This window comes from Dryas octopetala, chromosome 1 (genome assembly GCF_963921425.1).
Source record: "Dryas octopetala chromosome 1, drDryOcto1.1, whole genome shotgun sequence".
Classification (NCBI taxonomy): domain Eukaryota; kingdom Viridiplantae; phylum Streptophyta; class Magnoliopsida; order Rosales; family Rosaceae; genus Dryas; species Dryas octopetala.
The window spans coordinates 10938598-10962063 of record NC_141366.1 but is presented as its reverse complement, the minus strand read 5'-3'; the positions used below and the strand labels follow the sequence as shown (position 1 = coordinate 10962063).

The following is a 23466-nucleotide window of genomic DNA, read 5'->3' as shown; positions in this document are numbered from 1 at the left end:
ATTGTTTAAAACTTAATCTATTCCATGACTGAAAAAAAAAAAAAAAAAAAACTTAATCTATTCCAGAAAATCCCAATAATACCCTTAATGCTTTCATTATCCCACTTATTTTTTCTAACTATTTTCTCTAATTTTACACTTTGCACTCTTATTTTAAATTTGGCATTTACGGTATTTACCAACTAACTGTTTGTTAAAAGTATTTTTCTCTGCACTGTTGAGAGTGTCCCAAATTCAAATCCCCCTTCCTTATATTTTTTTTTTAAAAAAAAAATCGGTACGTATCTATCAGAGTACCGAACTAAATATATCCATGCTCCCTAAATTAATGGAGCTTATCTAGTTTTTTTTATTTTTTATTTTTGGCAAGTTTATTTGGATTCTCACTGATAGGCATATTTTAATTTCTCTCCAATAGAAGAATCAAATGCTGCCTTAGGAATTGAAATTTTGTCAGCGAATCCTTGTGCTGAGCTCACAAGGATTGTGTTTTCGCTCTCACTTCCTTAGTAGTTTTATAGAGGGAAAGAGACGGTAACAAAATCTATAAATAAGACAGAAGAATCCTTTGGTTGTTGTGTTATGTTTGTCAATTTATCCTCTAGCCACGTGGAGATTTATTTTCCTTCAAAAATAAAAATAAAAAATAGAAAAAAGAACAAAGAACAAAAAAAAAAATTAAAGGTAAAGGAAAATGTTCCAAGTGTCACTTCATCATATTCCAAAATTTCAATTTTAATGATATCAAAATATAAACAATCTTCTGTTTGTGTGAGAAAGTATAAATAATTTTTTAAGATATACAAAATTAGGATTAAATATCAAATATCAATAATTTTTTAATAAAGTAGCAAGATACTAATTTTTTTTAGTTTAGGTACTAACCTAGAGTAAAACATTTTGAATTAGGTCACAAATCAGTTTGTTATATAGTTGTGACTGTAGAACAGTTACAGTTGTAATTGTCGAACAGTCACAGTTATGACTATTTAAAATTTATAAAAAATCAAAATTTTTAAGGATTTCATACTTTTGATTTAGGTTTGGAGGATGAAGTCCTATAACCCAAAAACTAAATATTAAAGTTTAAGCCTTGCAAATATTGAAAAAACAATAAATTAATAAAAAAGTTATGACTATTAGACAGTCATAGTTCGATATAACCATGTTTTTTTAAAGTTGGTATCTAAACTGAAATTTAGTACTTAAAGTGAAATGACATAAATATTTTAGTAGTTGAAATGAAAAAATATTATAATTTAGTACATAAAGTCAATGGAGCTTTTAAAATATTAGTAACTATTTTGTCTTTTTCATTTTAGTTTATTAATAACTTCTTTGTCCTTTTCTTTTTAGTTTATTAATAACTTATTTGTCATCGAGTAGGATGGAACCTGCAAATAATAATCACTAGGTACCATCACCACCGACTAATTAAGACAGCCATGTTGATTATTCAAAAGTACAAAGGATTTATATATGTATATGATGATATGAATAAAAAAAAAACAAGACATTGAAAACAAATTAGGAAGACCTAGGCCCAACTTTCCTACGCATTGCAGTAGTTTTCAGTTTTTTCATTTTTGGGTTGCATAATACAGAAGAGTAGTGTTACATTTGCCAAATTTATTTATCAATTCTGTTAATCCAATAATGTGACGATCAAGACTCAATTTGACATTCATTTATTTATAACTAGTAAGAAGGTAAGATATAATAACTTAGATATTGACACAATATTTGGTGAGTAAATATATTAACTCTAAGATTATTAAATTCAATACAACATAACCTATATCTAATTTAATTACATTGTTATTAATAAGTAACCCTTGAAAAAATTCGTAATCCTCCCATGCTTTTATCTAACCTTCGAGGGAATATTTACCCATGAATATTAGAAACTACAATTAGCAGTCAAATGCATTACATAACCGTGTGACTTTTAGTTCTAGTGATAAAACATTTATCTCTATTTCCTTACATTCTCAAGAAGAATCCAATTATTCTCCTCCCATTTCCCTAAATAAAAATAAAAAACAAAACAAAAAAAACAATACTTCACCATGTTCAAATTACTAATTAACATGTAGAAATTGAACGCATATATATTTCTAACTTAATTAACTTCTTTACAAACAATCACATATCGTTTTTTTTTTTTTTTTTGAATCTACATACAGAAAATCAGTAGTGACTCCAAATGTTGGGCATACCCACTTGGTGAGATGGGTAATTTTCTGAAGTAGTTCCTTCTCCTAAGCTTGGTGAGAAGCCTTTGGAAGTATTAGGGTAGGTTTCCATCTTGGTAAGGTGGCTCAAAACAGCCTTGAGCACCTTTTTGTCACATGAAAAAGGGTCAAGAAAAGTGGTCACATTTGGCAACCCTTCAAATGTGGTTGGGTTATTCTTGGTGGGTATGTTTGGTTCCACATGTTGAGTGATGTCAATGTGTGTGAAAATTGGGTTGGTTTGGTTTGGGGAGAAAATGGAGAAGCAGGGCACTTGCTCAAACTCATGATGATGCTGATTATCTACATGGGTCTGAGTCTGGCCATCAAAACTGATGTAAGAGTCCATCAATGCAGGAAGAGATGAAGAGCTTGTGTCATCAAAACAGCTTCCCATGCTGAGTTTGGCAGCAATTTCTCTGTTTTTGTAAAACACTCTACACAAAACCCAATCTTCCTGTACATACATGCCAATAAAAGAAGAATTAAGGATTATGTTTGCTAATGTCTATATGATGAGAAGAATTTAAAAAAGATTAATGAAAACGGAAATAGATGACATATGCATGACACATATATATAAATATTAATTAACCATTAGCTACTAGCCACCACTAGCTAATACAATTAATTCATAGATTAGAAATTTAGAACTAGGGTCTTGGCCACCCTTAATTAATTTCATGTGCTTAGGCATAGGCTTTGGACTCTAAATATATCTCAGCAAAGTTGAACATAAAATAAGATATTGAATTAAGTTATATATAATGCATTACAGCTGATGACAAACAAATATACATAGACTTTCCTCAGATGTTTACATATAATATTAAGAATGATCTTGCTTAGGTCAGCTACTATACCATCATGATAAAATTTGCAAATTTTAGCCATGACAAGTGGACAAATATGGCTTTGGCTGTATATATGCAGGAAACATATTTTCAGAAAGTCAAAGTTCTTCTTATAAATAATGGAAAACTTACTTGCCAGTTGCCACCCCATTATCCATTTAAAATTCTCGATCAGCATATATATTACCAAAGAAAATTAAACCCAAATTGCCTAATTTTTAAACGATAAAATAATGTAATTTCAAATATAAACACAAGATCAATATCAGAAGTACTATAAGCAGAGAATCAATATCAAACCGATAAAATATAGTCGTACATTAGTCGACTTATTATGTTGAAGTTGATATATGCATACCAGCATACGTATGTTTATAATAATTTTTACCATTAACCGTTAATTCACGCATGCATCAATTTCACAGTATGTGAAAATAAAGCATTCCTAGCTTGTTAAAAACTGAGGAAAAAAAAATGACTTGTGCAAATGGATGTACCTTGAGAGAAGAGATATTAGGAGGACCAAGGGGATCTTCGAGCCGAAATTCATGCATGACCCAATCGGACTTTCTTCCTTTGGGAGCCCTACCTTGGTAGAAGACCAAGGTCTTTCGCATGCCCACAAGGGTACCCTTGCAAAGGATTGGCCTGTCCTTTCCTGTGGCCTTCCAGTACCCAGTTGCAGTTGCACGGTTTGTTCGAAGCCCAGTTGCATACTTACGATCACGATGACTGTAGAAATACCATTCCTTCCCTCCCACACATGCACTTTCTGCCATCACCCATTTTCATAAATATGCATTCATACATGTAGTTATGCATCTATGGATGCATGCATGTAGATATATATGTATGTATGTATGTATCCATGCATGTACTACTTGCAGCAAATGGGAAGTGTCATCATAAGCTGTCAAGCTTATTTTACATTGGAATGTAAAATTTTATCTTATAATATATAATATTTTGTGTCTTTTCACTTAATATCAATCATAATTTTGAATTAGATGTTTTAATTTCTTCATTAAATTGTTCGATGAAGTTCCACCCTTCTATGAAAGTGTCTCATCATTTCATATACTTTATGATCGACATTGAGGATAAGTAAATTAACTAATAACATGCATGAGAGTGGAGCTAGACATTAACTCAATAATTCTCTTTTGGTCAACAATTCAATAGTGCTCTGATTGAAACAGTAAGAAGAAAATTGGTTACAAGGTCACCTTGTGAGTTACAAGCCTACACTGACTTTTTCCTTGCCATGCATTAATGAATTTACGAATTATATAAAAATATGTATATTTTCGTATACTTGGTAATTAATTTTCAGATCGAATCTGATTGTGTCAGAATTAAATATGCCCAACTTTATATATATGCAGTGATATCAAGCGAAGACTTCTTGATAGCTAGCCAGCACATGGCGACAAAAAAGCTTTGGTGATGACTCATCATCATATCCATGGCTAAAATAGCTGAACTATATCCAACTATTATGTAGTTGAGGGGTCAATATCTAAGTCTTAAAGGCAAATTATTCAACATAAATTGTTGTAAGCTGCCAAGAATGCCCAAGTCACACAAGTTTTTTTTTTCTTTTTATATATATATTTTTGAAAAAGGTTCATTTGCTTTAACTGTGGCATGATCATGAATATGCATAAAGTAAATTAAGTAATTGTACTTTTCTGTCCATTTTTTTATGAATATATGAAATTGAAATATGTCAAAAAAATGAGACAATTGGAGATTTGTGAGTGGACGATTGTTAGTCGTTCACTTACTCCTATGTGTAAGTGGAATATAATTTCCACGCACAGTAACAATTGACATATACGTACATGTGCGAACAATTATCACTTACTCCTATGTGTAAGTCTCATTATAGATCAATTCTACGTACATCGTTTGATTGATGTGCGTGGACACCTGTCATAAAGCAAACCTCTAGCTAGCTAAAGCCTAAAGCTGAAAATTTCTGTCAGCTAGTATGCTCTTGATTAGATAAAAAGCATAGAAGTTTGAAGAAGAAGATTGGTTTGAAAAATCAAGGAGATATGATTAGGGAATATTGATGGTGACAAGCCTAAGCCTTAAATGGTTTGGGTGAGGATGAATATGAAAGCTTAATTCCTTCCAACCTGATTGTATACACGCGTGTGGCCACAAAGGGGTGCTAACCAGACTTTGAGGTTTGCTTGTTATCACAATCACTGTCACAACTTTTGGTTGAGAGTATACCCAAAAACGTCTATTTCTTTAGAAAGTATTGAAGAAGAAGTTTTTGTATTATATTGGAAATTAAACTAAGAAAGGACCAATGGGAATGAACTTCACTACTTTAGATATTTTGGAGCTTCCGGACGATTCAAAGCATCTTGTTGTGTAGCTTTCTCTCCACCTGATCAAACATGGTGGTAGGGGCCATTTAGCTTCCATAATTCTCTCCCATACAGTATACAAGGACCCCCACAAAGTGATAAGAAAAAAGAATACTTTGGTGGAAAAAAATAGAAAGAAAAACTGTTACATATATAACATGTGAATGTATATATATAGATTAAAAATGCGCATAGGCACGTGTGGCTGACAATTATTGATCAGTGTAAACAATATAATAAACCATACATCTATTAAGTATGATTCAAATTTCTTACCTATATATGAACGACTGACAAGTTAAATTTTTGTTAGGTGGCAAATAATTATAAATTCAAAGCCAAAAAATCAACTCTCTCACAGTTTTCAATCTATTCCTAATGTATATATAGGAGTCAACTCTACAGAATACGCTAGTTGAAGTACTATAGTAGTGATAGAAGATCAAATTATTGTCATAATTAGAGACTAGTTTATTACGATATTTACTATATATATGAGATTGCAACCTAAAAGAAGATCCTACAAAAGAGTGATACTTTAGTACATAAACTTAACTATCATCAACAGTCAACACATTCAAATCCATTTGTGTTATGTCTAATTAGTTTAGTTACTTTTAGTAAGCATTTGGAGAGAGAATATATACCTTAATTACAAAGCATGAACTATATATGAACCTATGACTTATGGCTCTTTATATAAAATCAAAACCTAAAGGTGGCAGTTATTTAATCCAGCAAAACTTAAAGGAAAAAGGAATGCTAAAAGTCAATTAGAACTAAGCGAAAATAGAAATTAATGCCGGGAATCCGTCAAACAACTTGAATATTATTCTACTTATTAGTAAATGGTATATTCTAAAATACTTCCGAATTAATATGAAACCTATCAAAATAGTATATAGACTAGTGCATCAACAAGTTGTCCATTTTTTCTGATGAAAACGTGAACAACTTAATTTGTGTACAATTAATAATTGCGTGAACATGCTTACATATAAGGACCATCACTTTTCCATTGGTCACACATTATATATAACTGGTCCACTGTATGTGAATTGGTGGAGGAGCGATGACAACCCAAACAAACTGGACTCCCTTAAAAACTATATCATATTTCTGAAAGTTTCAACCATTTTTGTTTATATTGACTAAACACAAGTTGTGATGTTCACCCTTATAATCGTCTTTTTTGTTTTATATATCGATTACGAAAATGGAGCAAGGCAGCTCCAAGCACACCACTGTTAATGGTGTGTAATTATAGCCGGTCCAGTTGCTATCACCTCATCCACAGCCAGAGAAGAACAGTTAAGATGTGTGTTTGTGTGTATTTTCAAGAAGACAAGAACCATATATTGCAAACTTAATTCACAAATGATTAAAAAGCATAACACAATGACACGAAGGGGCTAATATGCATATTGGAATGCAAATATGTTTTATATAGAAGGCTTTTAATAGAATGGTATATATCACAATATTGAGATGATCGATCTCTAGCTAGCTATATGTCAATGATATTCAAGCATCACTATATATGCTATGCACGTATATGATTAACTTGATGCAAAAGAAATCATATAAAGAGTGAAATTACTGACCAGGAATGTCCCAAGGTTCACACTTGTTGAGATCAACTTCAATCATAAGTGTGGAGTCAGAGTGAGACACCTTCTTCATCAAATAATCACACACCAGCTCTTCATCTCTTGGATGGAACCTAAACCCTGGTGGCAGCTTTGCCTCCACCATGCTTATGTTGCTCATCTTGGAGGGAGAGAGAGGACAATTGGGATGTATAATTAAGGAGCTAGTAGCTGGTTAATGTTTTGTTTCTGAGAGATCTCAGTTCTCAAACAAGGAAGGAAAGTGGCTAGGGGGTATTTATATAAACAAATAAGAGGGAAAAACAAATTAAGGGGGTAGTAAGTCAACTGGTATTTCCGTGTAAAACTAGAAGCAGGGTTTGAACAGATTACAAGTTACACAGGGGGAGAGAGAGAGAGAGAGAGAGAGAGAGAGAGAGAGAGTTTTAGGAATAGAGGGAATTTGCATACGTGTCATGGTGACATGGACAAACCAATCACTGCCAACCTGCTGATGTGTACATTAATAATTGGGGTGGGGTTAGGGGAATTCAGTCGTAGTTTTTGGTCCTCTCTTCTTTACATTAAAATTGTGGATACAGAAGAGACTTGGCACTTGGCACTTGGCACTTGGCAGCTGCACCTGAACCTGCCAATCTCAAAATAGGTGGGCCCACTGTGATGGCATTCTTTGTTATTTTATTTTCTTTTTTTGCCCAAAACTATGTAATTGAGGTATTTTACAGATTAGTTGTACATAAGCTGGATTACATTAATAGATATAGGCTTTTCAAGGTGGCCTTAGATGAAAGAATAAGAATCTGTTTTAAAACATAATAATAAAAAAAAAATATACTAATAAAATATAAGATAGGGACAGAATAAGGACATGAATGAATGATGATAAAGAATTTTGATGTGCTTTCAAGTTTCAAGGAAGGAACATGGTTGCATGGTTAATGATTTTAATAAGAGTGAAAATATTTAATTTTAATTTGTTGGCGCCGTAATAAAATGGTCGAATAATTGGGAAGATATGCTGGAATTAACTCCTACAATCTACATAATTAAAGGTTAATCAAGATTATCGTTGACGCAGTACTTACAATCAAAACGGGATGTTAGGCATCACATTCCAGATTTGACTATTCCTTTTTTCTTTTTATTGGTCTATGAGTTGCAATCTCTATTTGTTATCTTAGCATAAATGTGTATACCTTAGAATCTCCATCTTTGTTTGGTTGCCTAACAAAACAAAGGGTTGAATCTTCAACCAAACTAACTATCATGGATTTATATATGCACGTAGATATGTACAGTAGTATTCTGACACTTACTACTGTATGAATAGTTTGGAGCATGCAAGTAAATAGTACACTCGCACACTGGATCAATAAAGAGGGTTGATAGATTAGGGGCAATGGAAGGCTAATAAAGATAGCATAGAGCCTTTGCAGAAAGGGTTTCTGTGGCTCAACTCTGGACAGCAACAAAACAATCTACAAAAGCAAAAATGATGAAAGCAGACACTAGAATTGATGTTTTAATTAGCTGGGCACCAAAACATATTGTATTACAATCCCTTGGCACCAAATCATTCACAAGTCAATGTCCAAGACTCCAACCCTCTTTCAGTTCTAAAAAGTTTGTTCAGCATAAAAAATTTACTATTGACAAACACACGAGAGCAATTGTGTTTTCCAAGCTACTTGAACTAAGTTAAAGCGATGGCTACGTTTCTTGTTTTTCTCGTAACAAAGGTATGCCTTATCTGAAAACTCACTTGGGTGTTGTGGGTTGAGACCATCCAGTCGAAGGAAAAAGGACTAAGTGTCCTACTCTTAAAACGACAAAAACCAGTCAAACACAAATACGTGTCTCCACTCTGAAGCATCCCAGTGGCTACCATAGCAGCACTATCAATTGAGGCTTGCTTATGCCATTAAAACTACGCATGTGTGAACCTTGCGTTTCCACAGATCTCCAAATCTTCATTGTCCTTGGAACCCTGCCAACAAGATTTCTTCAAAGAATTATACAAATGATTAAACACATCCTTGACAATGTCAGCTTCATAAAATGTTATATGAATGGGTTGCCATATAAAAGAAAAATGGAAAAAGTCTTGAATGGGACGGTTCTAGTGCGACCCCTCCCGCCCAAGAACTTCTCATGAAACAGAACAAATTCTCTCAATCAAAAAGGTATATTCACTCTAAATTTCTTAGTACCCTGGATCTTTTGAAATGTATTGATCATTCGGGAATGGGTCAAAATAGGTAGGTGACAAAATGAATGAAAACAAATCTGTCTTTGTCATTCCAGCATGCTGACCAGTGACTTGTTGGAGACTATAATCAGTGGGTGCATGCCTATATTGCTAAAGGATATAACAGTTAACAAGTCCTCCCAAAGTCCTTTACATTTTACAATCAACAAATTTGTACCACAAGTTTCTACAAAGCCAACAATGGGAGTGTGATTGGTACTTTGGATATGAACCAGAGCAAAGTGATTAAAAACCGATCAAATGCCCACCAATTAGACCATATATCTCTTAAGATAGCATTTTTTATGAATGAGATAAGCACACCTTTAATTCTTAAAGATGCTCTTTGAGTTCAAACAAGCAATTTGAATACACTAGCTGTTATTTATTTTTAAAATTTTGCATATATGGTCAAGCACTAGGTGATGACAGAACAGTAACCTACTGTGTTAATGCACAAGGTGATGACAGAACAGTAATTCAATCACCAGGGAAAGCCAATGAAATATGAAGGTTTTAACCTGCAGGCAAAGTTTCCAAAAAACCAAAAGAAAAAGAAAAAGAAAATAACTGCAAGAAAAGTTGCCTAGTCTTTAAATGCCTTTATAAAAGAAAAACCCTTTATTGACCAATATTCTTTGTCTCTTCCAGATGCAGGGGCAGGGGAGCAGATGGGACAGAGGAAAGACTTGATGACTTACCATATTTCATGCCACAGTGTCACGTTTGTGTCAACTTTTTAGCAATAATGGCCACATTCCTTGGGGACAATGCAGGATTAAAAATAGGTAGCATGGCTACTTCAATCGACCTGCCTTGCTCTTGGAGGAACAATAATCTATCAAGCAAAAGAAAAGTTTCCAAAAGAGGCCCTAATGCAGCTCGAAGAGACCAATAAGGCCCAATGAGTTCCTGTACATAATTAATTGGCATGATTACATACACACAGAAAATGGAGACTACAAATAGCAGGATGGTGCAGGCAGTATAGGTGATATGCATTTGGGATGTTATGCCTAAAAAAAATTCATCGGTGGAGCATATGCATGAGCTTCCAACACAAAGTAAAGCTAAGTTTCTTTTGAAGCAAAAATATCAGTGCACTTCTAGACATATGGTATGAAAGTAACATACAGCATAATGCTCAACTTCCTTCCATACTCCATGGAGATCCATATCCTTCAGGGGCTCAAGACCAAGGCGGCACAATCCAGATAGGCAATATTTCTGAAAAAGTGGGTATTTTCCACTGAATTTGGTCCCCTCACATTTGGTGGCCTCATCTGAAGAACTTTCATTATTTATGACTGTTTTCTCTAACACCGAGTCCAAACTGTCATCTGTGGCATATGTTTATATAGTTATTTGTTGCACTCTACTTAGTCCAAAGTTTGATAATTTGATGCAGCAGAAACACAACCATAACAGTTGCATAAGAAAGTTTAAAAACCTCCTTTCCAATTGTGATCATTTGTTACCTGTTTCCAGTTCAGTGGGTTGTATGTGAGAGAAACTTTCTTTCATATTAGTGTTTACATGAGACAAGGATGAACATGTGCTTTCTTTATGATTCAGCGAGGAGTCCACAAAGACCCTGAGCTGTCGGCGACGCAAAGCCTTCCCTTGACGCCCAATTGATGGACTTTTTATCATGACTTCAGGATAATATAAATTGAGAACCTTCAGAAAAGACAGGACTTTTAAGGGAAAAGAAAAGCTACGACATGAGAAATACCTAAAATAGGAAGGCTGTACAGCATTCAGAATAAGAGAAAATTTAAATGTGGAGTAAGAAGAACATGAATACAAGAAAAGAAAATGAATAAACTAAAAGTTGCGCTAGGACATTGGAATGGAATTGCCTGCTAACTTTTAAGGTGTAATTATTGCATACCATCTGAAAAGCAGCACGGAAAGCATGCAACTCAAAATTATGGAGACCAGCATCATTTTCCAGACATCTCCACCTGTCCGCACTCTAGCAAGATAAAGAAAGAACGTGAGGTTATCTTGAAATGGACACCCCCCTCCCCCCCCCCCCCCCCCTCCCAACAAAAAAAAAAAAGAAACATTGCTTTCTAACAATATCAAAATTACCAACACAAAAATATAAATGCATGAAATTTGTGGATACAGACTGGCTGTTTTTCAACGGAACAAGGATCATCCAAACCAATTTAAAAGAAAATATATTAATCCAAATTGTGGACCAAAATCCTTCTGTTAGATACCTCACTGTAGGTCCTTGTTCAATCAACAGCTGATACGTATAGGACATCTAGTTTGAAATTGAAATGGATGATGTAGGACAGCATGAAAGACCACCATATATCCATGCTTATGTGGTAAGAAAAGGGTAGCGACAAAAATAATCAGGGCTTTGGATTTCTGTGAAAAGGACGAAAGAGCCACTAAGGATTCATATCGTATATAGTTAAAAAAGAATGAAAGTACCTGGCCAAAAAAAAGAAGAATGAGAGTTAATGGCAAATGAGTTGCTGCAAACTGGGAAGCGAGTTGCAGTAATTTGTAGATTTGTGTGGATGGGGCATCTTAAGGATTTTGGCTTACATCATTTCACTTGCATCCATAACATTGGTTTACACATATTTAAGTTTTAAAGGATCCTCCGCTTTTAGAATCGTTCTCAGGTAAAAGAGCCTTTAAAGAAAACACTAACTTCACGCTTCCCCCCAGCACACAAAAGGTCCACCAGAAAGTTTCTAGTTAACCAACTCAGGTTGTTGTCATCAGTAAGTACGTTGGAGTTTAGATCTATACAACTTATTAAAGAAAAAACTAACTTGCATAAGCTCCTGTGTGAATTTTCCATACCTTTAACTGTATGACCAAGGATCCTTTTTGTTTTGGTAATTAAACTAACTTGCAGAATGAAACACAACAAATAAAAGAGAGTCCCCACCCCCCATTTAGAAAAAAAAAAAAAAAAAAAAAAAAAAAAGGAAACGGAGAGAGGGAGAGAAGGAGAAAGAAAGTAATAAGTTATAGGAGAACCAATAATGCCTTTACCTGACATGCAAGGTCACGTGAACTTTTTCCAAGTGACAAGCTCGCAGATTTAACACCACGACTCATTGGAAAACCACATTGAGAACCCACATCGTTGAACCCCTCTTCAGACAATAGGTTGTAACAGCAGCCAACACTAACAACAGCTTTAACTTCTTCACACTGCATAAAGGTCCTGATTCAAAAGGGTATAAATATCACTTTACTTAAAAACTAAATTGGCACATTAAAACGTATGATACTGTAAAACTGTCAACAAACAAATAAATATATATAGGCTAATATTCAATAGATCATAACAGACTTCTATTAGTGGTTACAATCCTATCCTGGAATATGTATGGGAAAGAGACAACTTTGCTACACATTTTAAAAGAAAGGAATATAAGGCTTAAAGCACACATAAGAACTCACTTGAGCATCGTCACTGAAAGATCTCCACAAGCATGTAGCCCAGCAAGAACAAACGAAGTTTCATTGTCTGCATTGCAGGAAGATTGTGGTAAGGAGACATTATTTTTAAGCAGTGATGTGTCAGCCAAAGCTTTCAACATGTCAATAGACATCACATTGCATGTGATTGTCTTAGGCACAGTTAAACTCCTGTGTCCTGATCTAAACCAAAAAAAAACAAAGTAATCCATAAGCACAAGGCATGCAAAACGTGTCTCAAATATATTACTCACTCCAAGTCACTAATGAAGTTAACCCTACAAGAGCTACTTAGATCATTGGTATAATATGTGACAATAATGCAACGAAACAACAGCAAGGTAATTAATATGTATAACCTAGGCAGCCTACTTCCCTAAACAAATCACTGACTACCTAACTGTTAAGTGCTTCACAGTCAAAAGGTCAAACTATGAGAAAAGGGAACTGCATCAAATTAACATGCCATATCCATTCCATCCATTCCTCTCTGAGGTTTGAGATGGATATTTAGGTTAACCAATAAATAATGTTGATCATAAGGCATGTGTTTTCTCTTTATACAAATTATCAAAATATTAAAACTAGATCAGATTTACAACCTACTGGACAGTTTATTCCAAGGTGTAAATTCCCAAAAATAAAAAATAAAAAAGAAATAATTGTTCTTTCATTTCAGAAATCTAAAACAATAGACTTCCTTATGAAAAAAATGAATAAATTAGGGAAAAAAATTTGGATCTGTCCCATACACAGATTTACGCATCTGAGCAGCATAATGTTTCTTGATTTGTTCTGCACGTGCATCAGTAACCCTTCCGTGATGAGAACAAGCATCAATCGCAACTACAGAATGTTGGTAGTGAAAGGAAAGTACTTGTGCAAGATAACCCTGAAAAATCAATTTATTAGTAAAAGGAAAATTAAAAAAAAAAAGTTCACAACTTCATATTAATTCCTACCATCATACTCATAAAAGAAAAAAGAAAAGAGAGGGCATGTCCCACCATTAGTTTCTGATTAATGCAAGTTCCTAATATATCTTAACAAAAAGAAATATCGCTCTTTCTTCCAGAGGAAGTAGAGAGTGATGAATGTCATAGGTTCCAGCTGAACAAGTCAACTTTAGCCATTTGCTTATAAATGAAGGAGTATGAACTTGAATCAAAGAAAATAAATTGACAATAGCGCAGATACTAGAAAAAAGGAATGCAAATCAAAACAGAGCAGGACTACCTGACCAGCACCAACATCAATTATTGCATGAGCTCTGATACTGTTTGCAATTGAATTGACAACAGCAGAAAGGACTTCTATCTGCACATACAAGATCATTTTTTTATGAAGCATCCCTACACATAAATTGGAAAATCTAGAAATCAAAGTCCATTCATAAACCTCTCATATGACCCAATGTTTCAGAACACAAGCAACGAATTATTAAGTGCTTAAAAAAGGAATAAGATGCACTAAAAATGGGGAAACAGTTCAAAATAAATAATTCAACAACTTACTTCATGCTTTTTCTTCAAATTCATGCCCGTTGAAAGAACGCTATTGAGAGAAGTCATGTTCATGCCCGGTAATACCTGCTATGAAGGAAATGATATATTATAGTGATATGAATTTCACTCTTCTGATTTCCATTTGTTCTGATGATTCAATTTCATTACAACAATAGCTTAACAATGCAACTATACCACAATAATTTTCACCTTATTCCATGATTTTGTATCTGCATTTTCACATAGTTATGCTGAGTTGTTGAGCTTTACTTACTACAACATTATATTAAAAGAAATTCAAATGTGAATTCAAATGCAAGACGGAAATGAGACATGAATCAGTACCGTCTGCAAGTCAGCTTGTTCTCGAGGAAGCACAAGAGACCTCAAAGTAACAATAAATTCCTTAAGCGAAGCAGGCCAATGATCCTAACCACGGACACAGATTCAAATTCATATACATATCATGCTGAAAAAGAATGGCAATGAATTCGTTGATTACATTTTGCAAAGAAAGTAACAAGAAGAGTACCTGGACCACCCCACAAGGAATTTGGAGGAGATTTTCCACTGCTTCTTTGCGCAAGCAATCCATCCATTCCTCGTCAAGAGCTTCCCACAGTCTATCCTGAAAAACACTTTACTTTTTATCCTCATATGATTTTTGATTATTCTGTCCAGTGTTTTCTCGGCATCCAAACACATGCTAGAAAATTAGTAGAAACGAACCTTGAAGAAATTGACGACGTGAGCGTCGGTTAAGAAAGAGTAGGGTCTTATGAAGTCGACGATGGAGTTGATCCATTTTAGGGTCTCACTCGCAGTCTCGCACGAGTACTTGCAGCAATTGCTAGACATTGCCACTTTGCCAGATTTCTAAGCACACTCTGCCTATGTGAGGATGACTCATAAAATCCTACCCGCGATTTCTTAATATTTTCTCTTAATAATTTAAACGGAAAAATAAAATTTGGGTTGAAGACTTGAAGGACAAAATGGATTTAATTTTAAATATTTTAAAAATACTATATATTTTTATCACTTGAAATATTTTATTTTCTTATTCGTCGGAAAACTCTGAACAACAAAAAGATAAATAAGTTCAACAGCAAAAAAAAACAAACAATTATAATTTTCTTTGGGCTTTTTTTAAGCCCAAAAACATGGTCTGATAAAAGTGATTCAAAGGCGAAAGCTTATTCAAAGCGAGCTCTCGGCATCTTTTTATTTTATTTTTAATTAGTACCAAAATCGTATAAAAGTGATATTTATACAAATGTTTTATATTTTTTATTACATGCATTAATGCACAAGAAAATGAACAAACATAAAGGTAAAGTCATTTAGAATCTCATTCAGAGTAATATGTTATCGTCACTTGAAACTGTTCAACTGTTTCAACCATCCTGTATAAAAGAAAAAAAAAAAAAAAGTTATTGAGTGCTCGGTTCTGCACAAATACATTACACATAACACAATAGTGAAAATACATAATAGACATTTTATATAATGGTTTTTTAAACATTTAAAAAATAATAAATGAAATTGTTTTAATATCCAACATCTTAGAAGAATTATTTGATTATGGGACTTCTAAAGTGGACCTTGTTATCATTTACTTAAATTTTTTCACATTTTTGTACTTCTTTCTTTTTATTAAAATCTTTAAAAAGTTTCATTGAAGAGTGACAATGTCATATCATTTTGTTTTCATATAAATAAAAAAATTTAACTAATTGTGTTTGATAACTTGAAACTAACTTTACTTATTTATTAGTCATGTTTTGTGAACTAAATGACTTGAGTGGAAATTGGGCTTGAGAATGTGTATGTGTTTCTATTTTTATGTTTGGTATGAACACCTTCATAATTTGTTTATCTGTTACTTCATTATAAATTGAAAATATTATGTTTTGAGTATTTATAATTTTACATATACAATATATATAAGAGTATTATTGAAAAGTTTAAAAAAAAAATAAAATTTTGATTCTTATTATAGGACAACAAAATATTGAAATGAGAATAAAATTTATTTTTTAGTTATCATTCTTAGTATTTTCAAATACTTTAACGAGAACCACTCATTCCCATTAGTTGAGCATAGGCATGTGAATGATATTCTTAAAGAATTTTTTAGGTCAAACTGTTGATACAAATTTCCGTAAGAGAGATGCAACAACTTAGAAGGGATGATCTAGCTGATCTGAAACCTTGCTGGATGATGAAGTGGATGTTGAACTGAGATCTTCATGCACGAACACAAGATCAAATGAGATGGACCGGTATGGTACCAGCCAAATACACTCCGATGATGAAGTCAGTGATATGTATTTGGAGGTGTAAAGACAAGGAAGAACAAGGAAGAACAAGTGATGAACTTGGGAGAATGAGGAAGAACAAGGTAAGATCTTCTGGGTTTATTCTCAGCAAGTAGGGGATATTCTGATAGGCTTTTTGGTGGGTGAAGTTGTGTATTAGCTCCTCCTTTTTGTGCACATAAGGCAGCTTATATAGGCAAAGAAAGTGGTGAGGGGTAAGTTACCTGCATGAGGGTGAATGGTTGAAAAGAGGCCACGTGTTCGGTCATGAATAATGGCATGCACAGCTACCCACCTTCTTTACATTCAATGCTGCATTAAATGCAAGGATGGAAGATCAACTGGGATGCCCTAATAGTCATAACTGTGAGCTGTGAGCTGTGAAGTCTCATCTGTCAGAGAGCCATGTCAGAGATATTCGAGTGAGGCGGTTCGTCCTGACTCCAATATTCTAGAATGGCAGTGGATCCGAGCCGAACCGATCACAGATATTATATATGCGGGTATAAAATATGTCTGCGTTCGGATCGGACATGGATGGACTAGTTCGAATTGGCTCGACATATGACATGGTAGTCACCACCCGACGATAATCCGTTTGTTTGAGAAGATAATCACCATAAGCCGAGCCAAACCGAATTGGGATAACTAAGAAAATATGAACACTCAATTCTTAGGAGATCCTCAGATCGGGTCGGATCAGATCGGATATGAAGATCCGCCAAGATGAGCCGATCCGAACTAACAATGAAATTATACTGAGCTGGCATGATGATGTGGAGGTCCAAGTTTGACCGTTGAAAAGTCAAAGTCTGAGGTTGAATCTGACTTGCCACGTGTCAATCCATTATTGATTGTTAAATCCACGTGAATTTATATACAAACACAAACCATAGGAAATGTACTATAATTTATATCATTTCAATGAATCAATTTGCAAACAGTTTCTCTAATAAGTCCTTATCTAATGGGAGATGAAGAAAAGTTGAAAACGAGGGCATGAGGCCAACTGGCTAAGGGTTTCGGTTTGAAGACACATTTGGACCCGCCCTAATTTCGATACGTGTTTGCTTCAAAGCAATGTCATGGCCCTACGGAAGCTCACAGCCTTTTTCTTTCTTTTCCAAAAAGTTGAATTGATTATTATCCTTTCTCAGGAAGCTCACAACAATTTCATGGCTCTACGCCTCTACGTTAACTTTTCCGCACACAAATCATAAATTGCTTTGGACTTTGGAGTGGAGTAGTTATCCTGAGTAAGCCCACCTACATCCTAATCTTCTTGCCTCCCCTTAATTGCCTACGCTCCCCTTCTTTATGCAAAACTTTGTAATCCGATCCACACTTTGTGTTCATACTCAACAAAGAGTCACCAGTTGTTCCATCTGTCTCTACAACAATAATTAGTCACTTATCAAAACTCCAAGGACTATTTTTATTAGCCTCCATTGTTTATTCCCGCATAACTAATTACCAATTTAGTATTACTACGAGAAAATAGTTGTAAAGTAAAATAATTATAAAGTAAAGTCAGTTATAAAATAAAACAGTTGAGTGTTTAGTAAATTATGTTTTTAAAAGTGCTGTGAGTGCAAAAAACAATATCAAAGTGTTTGGTAAATGTTAATGTAACTGTGTATAATTACTAAAATATAATATTATTTGTTGTTGTGATTCACTGCATTTCAAAAGTGTTGTGAGTACAAAAAGCAGTACGAAGGTGTTTGATAAATTGTAATGTAAAACTGCTGTGGTTATTTATAATTACTTAAATGAGGGTATTATGGGTAAAATAAAATTTTCATTGTTGCTGTGATTCACTGCAGCTTTCAAAAACACCTACAAACTTATTTTCTATTTTTGTTGTGGGGAGTTGAGAATTGTGGGGCAAAGCACTTTTTCATTTTTTTATCAATGAATTGTGGGGCAAAACACTTTTTCATTTTTTTACCAAACACTAAAACTGCTGTGAGTGATTGAGAATTGTCATCCAGAGCAGCTTTTGGGTCCTCCACAACAATCTCAAACGTGGCCTAAATTATATAATTATTAGAGTAACTTAGTTTTGAAAGGCAGTAGAAATGCTCATTCTCTACCCAAATTTGATTTCCCTCCCCTAATAAAAAAAAAAATCATACCTCATTATGCCTAAATTACGTATAACTCAATAAAAGGACCCTTTATTGAAAACATGTTGATTTTAGATTATCTTAGATTACGATACACATCCCTTTTAAAATCCAATAAATAAATGGAAATTAAAAAAGTAGATATAAATTTCCATAAACAGTGAAGATAATATGTAAAAAAAGAAAATGTAGCTGTGGATTACGATTGAAGAGCAATGAAAAAAATTAGAAACCTTTTAGGAAAAGATTAAATATCAAATGATAGAGAGCGACGTGGCTGTAGCAAAAAAAACTAAGAAATAAAATGTGGCATTTACAGTTATGCTATATATATGAAGAGATCTTCCCTGTTCCGTATTCAATAACACCAAGGAAACACACATCTTCTTTCTGACTAACTCCGATAATTTCCAAACCCTAACATTTTAGCATACCGCCAAACTCACACCAACCCCCTCTCCTCTCTCTACACTCTAGATCTCTCTCCCGCCACCGCGTTTTCCGGCAATGTGACTCCGACCCAAACGCACACTACATTGTCGTTTCGGAGCGTAGATATATAGATATACATATGGCCTCGGCTTGCGTCAACAACATCGGGATGTCACCGGAGAAATTTCCGCCTGCGACGTACCCCTCCTACGGTTGGCTGAGCCCCAGAATCTCCTTCAGCCGCGAGTTCCCCGCCGACGACGACCCTTCCAAGCTTGCCGGAGCCAAGCCATCGTCTCCGGCGAAGAAGGCGCAGGACGGGGGGCCAGATCCGGAGGCCTCCGTAGCTGAGTTCGAGTTCCGGCTCGAAGATCCGGTCGCCATGCTCCCCGCCGACGAGCTCTTCTCCGGCGGCAAGCTCGTCCCACTCCAGCTATCCTCGGTCAAACCTTCGGTTAACGACCCGTCCTCCACGGAGATCAGATCGCCGGACACAGCCAAGTATCGCCGGAGAACTGAAATCTCCGGCACGGACCCGTACCTGTTTTCTCCCAAAGCGCCGAGGTGCTCGAGCCGGTGGAGGGAGCTATTGGGCTTGAAGAAGCTCTACCAGACCACCAACAGCAACGCGAAGAGCGAGAGTCAGAAAACGACATCGTCTTCGTCTTCTGGCACTACAAATGCACCAAAGTCACTGAAACTTTTCCTTCACAGGAGCTCCAAATCTTTGTCGTCTTCCTCTTCCTGCTCAGAGGCTTCGCTGAGCTTGCCGTTACTAAAAGACTCAGATTGCGAATCGGTTTCAATCTCCTCGCGCCTCTCGCTCTCGTCCTCGTCTTCAGGTCACGAGCACGAGGATTTACCGAGACTATCCCTCGATTCGGACAAACCGAACCCGAACCCGATGCTATCTCTCCACCTCCACCGGAAACAGGCTCAACGGGTGAGGACGACGGTGAAGCTGCGAGAAAGCAGCAGCAAGCAGAGACCGGCGGTGGTGGATCAAGCGGCGGCGAATCGGGTGGGTCGGAGCCCGATGCCGAGGGCAGCGGTTGGGGGGGAATCAGGTGCGGTAGGGAGTAGCAGAGGAGTCTCGGTGGACAGCCCGAGAATGAACTCGTCGGGGAAGATAGTGTTCCAGAGCTTGGAGCGGAGCTCCAGCAGTCCAAGTAGCTTAAACGGTGGGCCCAGGCTAAAGCACCGAGGCATGGAGCGGTCGTACTCGGCCAACGTGAGGGTGACTCCGGTCCTGAACGTCCCGGTCTGCTCGCTCCGCGGGTCGTCCAAGTCGGGTTCGGTTTTCGGGTTCGGGCAGCTGTTCTCTGCCCCGCAGAAGAAAGACGGGTATGGCAGCCTGCCGAGTAGCAATAACAACCGTAGTCATAGCCATAGTAGCAGGAGCCGGACTGACCGAAACTGAATCTGGAGGGTAATGTTTTTAATTAACGGCGTCGTTTTGATCCCTAGGCTTTTGTTTTGGTTTATGTTATGTATATATGCGGGGGAGTCTGAATATCTCTGATCCTGATGTAGTTATTGTGTTTGTTGGTTGGTCTGGTAATTGTTGCCGTTGCTGTTAAGCCTGTTATTGTTGTTCGTTATTGTTAGGCTGTTATGCTATGCACTCAAATGGTAGAGGCTAATGTCTTAGAATCTTAGGACCATTTAGGACCCGACCCTGTTCATTTTGCTTCTTTCTTCTTCAATCTTCATGAATCAAGGAAGTAAGTTCATGACCTGAAAGAAATGGAATCTCTCTCACTCTGACTCTGACTGTGATTGCAAGCAATTGCAAGTGGTGTTTGTGTTTGTAGCGCACGCGCTTCAGCAGCTCGTAGGATTGATTTAGTATTAGGAATGTGCAACTGTGCCAGCAAGCAACTAAAACAATCAACATTGTTGAGCTTATCCATGAATTATTTTTAATTTTAATTTTTGAAGTGTTATTATTTGTCCTCTGGGGAGTGCGGAGTTTGGGAAATGACGCCAAGATTCAAACAGAGGCACCAGCTCCTCTGCTGAGTAGTTTTTTTTTGCATGTCAGTCTCCTTTTTGTTTTTTTAGACTTTACGTGTGATATGTATATTAGTAGTATTAATTAGGCTTTTAGTTGTGAATCAATGGGTCGGTGGACCACATGTGATCTAATATAAGATCTATTATTATTAGTCTTAAAAGCGCTAGACCGTTAAACATCACATGCTCTCTACGTGCAATTATGCAAGGCAAGTTCTCTGAAGTTGAGTGTAACTCAAATGAATGACCATTAATTATTCAAGACCATTAAGAGATCAAACTAGGAACCTACTTTTACTGTTTAATCCTCTATGGAAATGTAATTTCTAACTACTTTGATTTGATTGATTAAAATCCAATACCTAAAACATGTCATAAAGAACATTTACCCTCATGATGTTTATTATACACAATAGTTAAAGTTTGAATTGACCAAATCTCGATCATAGTTCGACAAGTCCTTCATTCCTCTTAGTTTTTTTAGGCCTGACAAGTTATTTTATCAATGCCCATTCAATTCAGACAGGATGGGATAGGTTAATCTCTAGGGGCATAATTTTCATGAAACATTGCATATGCCAAGTGATTCTTTTTTTTCTTTTGCAAATTTCATTTTGGCTAAACCGACACAACCCATATCATTCACTTTTCTGGTGTTAAAATACCCCCACTTTGAAAGCTTTGGGAATATGAAAATAAATAATGGAAGAGCCTGCAATTGCAAAGAAAGACTGGAAATGGAGACTGAGAGAAAGAACGTGGTCATGGACAGTCATACCTCTGAATAGATTCCCCATCTCCCAATCCCCTTAACTTACCCTCTTTCTTATGCTGAGCTGCTCTCTCTCAGTCTGAGAGGGGGGGAGTGTAGGGTAGGGGGTCCTATGGGTGGGGGGTGTAATGGCCCTAATGGGGAGGGCCAAAATTTGATGGTGGCTGACTTGGAAATATTCCTGTCCTTATCGTTGCTCTAACATGACCTTAATATTCACAAGCATATTATATTTCTCCTCTTGTTTTCATATAATTGGGATGGTACAGTGTGGGCTCATGTGAACTACTTGAGGTCACATCATCGTATCTACCTCAGTCCTCTTGAGCTGGAATCGATCGATTTTTTGTTATCATATCATTAGTGTCTCTGCAGGGATGCAACACTCTTTTCATCTTTTTATCTTCTTGGGCCATTTTCCTTTTTCATTTTAGTTTCTATATATTGGGTGTATGGTGTTGAACTTGTTAAGGGTTCAGACAAAAAAAAAAAAGGTTTGGGAAGGTGTATTGAGCAAATAGTTTGGACAGATAATTATTTAGATCTCTAAATTTGCTCTATACACCCTCCCAAACTTCTTTTGTTACAAGTTTAACAGCATACACTAAAATATATAAGCACTACAATGAAAAAAATGGTCAAAAGATGAAAAAGAGTGTTGCATAGACATTAATGTTAATTTATCTGTCCACTAAATAACTATTTGTCCAAATTCAGTTTGTAAATGTTGGGAATGGTTAACCAATAAATTATTATCAAATCATTTGTAATGGTTGTTCAATAGTTCAATGCAATAGTTTAATCTTTTGAACTATTTTAGTATCTATTAAACTGAACTGCAGTTTTATTTGCAATAGTACAGTTCAATAGCTTAATATCAATAGGTATATCTATTTAAATGTTGTTTTATGTACTCAAATAAAATAAAATGGATAAATTTAATTGCGTTAAAAATTATACTATTGAAATGGTCTTAAAAAGATCTTTAAAAAGAGACCAATTTTGGATATATTTTAAAAAAATTTAATTCCATGCCCAACTTTTATATTTAGATATTCTAAAAAAAAAAACTTGTATATTTTAAAAAAATTAATTCTATTACACTACAAGTGACAGGTGTCACCCCTCATCGGTTTTCTCTTTTCTAGTTCTCTCTTTTCCGCAAGCCTATGTGACATGTAGGGCTCTTGTCTGGTGCTATTGCAATTCATACCAGGGTGTTATTTCATGCACCCTCTATTGCAATTGCATCAATTGCAATGAACTAAACTACACCATTGCAAGTGGATTTTAATCTATTAGTTCAATTTCATGCAAAAATTGCATTGAACACTACCATTGTGAATGCTCTCATTACATGATGAGAATTAAAACTTAGAGAGAATTATAGCAATGGTCCTTAACCTTTATCTCAAATATCACTTTAGTTTATGAACTTATTTTTTGAATTCTATAGTCCACAAAATTTTACCTGTGTATCACTTTAGTCAATTTCGTCA

The 23466-nt window shown here is 35.5% G+C and overlaps 3 protein-coding genes across 7 annotated transcripts; 1 reads left to right on the top strand and 2 right to left on the bottom strand.

Moving 5' to 3' along the window:
• Positions 1-1913: 1913 nt before the first annotated feature.
• Positions 1914-7434, bottom strand: NAC1 (NAC domain containing protein 1). The gene is made up of 3 exons (XM_086247882.1): positions 7077-7434; positions 3586-3860; positions 1914-2691 (listed from the first exon to the last, which is right to left on the bottom strand). Exons 1-3 carry the CDS (start codon positions 7240-7242, stop codon positions 2191-2193), a joined length of 942 nt encoding a protein of 313 aa, XP_086104008.1. The 5' UTR covers positions 7243-7434; the 3' UTR covers positions 1914-2190.
• A 1173-nt stretch (positions 7435-8607) lies between these two features.
• On the bottom strand, positions 8608-15182 carry LOC147297758 (S-adenosyl-L-methionine-dependent methyltransferases superfamily protein). 5 transcript variants are annotated; one of them, XM_086252147.1, is made up of 13 exons: positions 15027-15182; positions 14830-14925; positions 14643-14726; positions 14307-14384; positions 14029-14109; positions 13545-13684; positions 12775-12975; positions 12361-12535; positions 11225-11308; positions 10809-11010; positions 10465-10670; positions 10032-10242; positions 8608-9069 (listed from the first exon to the last, which is right to left on the bottom strand). In XM_086252147.1, the coding sequence occupies exons 1-12, from the start codon at positions 15153-15155 to the stop codon at positions 10051-10053; spliced, it is 1668 nt and encodes a 555-aa protein (XP_086108273.1). In that variant the 5' UTR covers positions 15156-15182; the 3' UTR covers positions 8608-9069; positions 10032-10050. The 5 variants fall into 5 exon arrangements, with proteins under 5 accessions (XP_086108273.1, XP_086108276.1, XP_086108283.1 ...); XM_086252150.1 differs by having other exon boundaries at positions 14307-14381; XM_086252157.1 differs by having other exon boundaries at positions 14830-14920; positions 15027-15115.
• Positions 15183-19095: 3913 nt separating this feature from the next.
• Positions 19096-20767, top strand: LOC147297757 (uncharacterized). The gene has a single exon (XM_086252302.1). The coding sequence runs from the start codon at positions 19319-19321 to the stop codon at positions 20597-20599; it is 1281 nt and encodes a 426-aa protein (XP_086108428.1). The 5' UTR covers positions 19096-19318; the 3' UTR covers positions 20600-20767.
• The last annotated feature ends 2699 nt before the right edge of the window (positions 20768-23466 follow it).

Excerpts from the sequence above, each read along its gene's own strand:
- NAC1 (XM_086247882.1), bottom strand. The coding sequence starts at position 7,242 with ATGAGCAACATAAGCATGGTGGAGGCAAAGCTGCCACCAGGGTTTAGG. Across the intron at positions 3,861-7,076 it reads TGAACCTTGGGACATTCCTG|AAAGTGCATGTGTGGGAGGG; the intron begins GTCAGTAATTTC and ends GGGTGATGGCAG. Across the intron at positions 2,692-3,585 it reads CTAATATCTCTTCTCTCAAG|GAAGATTGGGTTTTGTGTAG; the intron begins GTACATCCATTT and ends ATGTATGTACAG.
- LOC147297758 (XM_086252147.1), bottom strand. The coding sequence starts at position 15,155 with ATGTCTAGCAATTGCTGCAAGTACTCGTGCGAGACTGCGAGTGAGACC. Across the intron at positions 12,976-13,544 it reads GCTCAGATGCGTAAATCTGT|ATCAGGACACAGGAGTTTAA; the intron begins GTATGGGACAGA and ends TTTTTGGTTTAG. Across the intron at positions 10,243-10,464 it reads AGGAAGTTGAGCATTATGCT|GAACTCATTGGGCCTTATTG; the intron begins GTATGTTACTTT and ends AATTATGTACAG.
- LOC147297757 (XM_086252302.1), top strand. The coding sequence starts at position 19,319 with ATGGCCTCGGCTTGCGTCAACAACATCGGGATGTCACCGGAGAAATTT.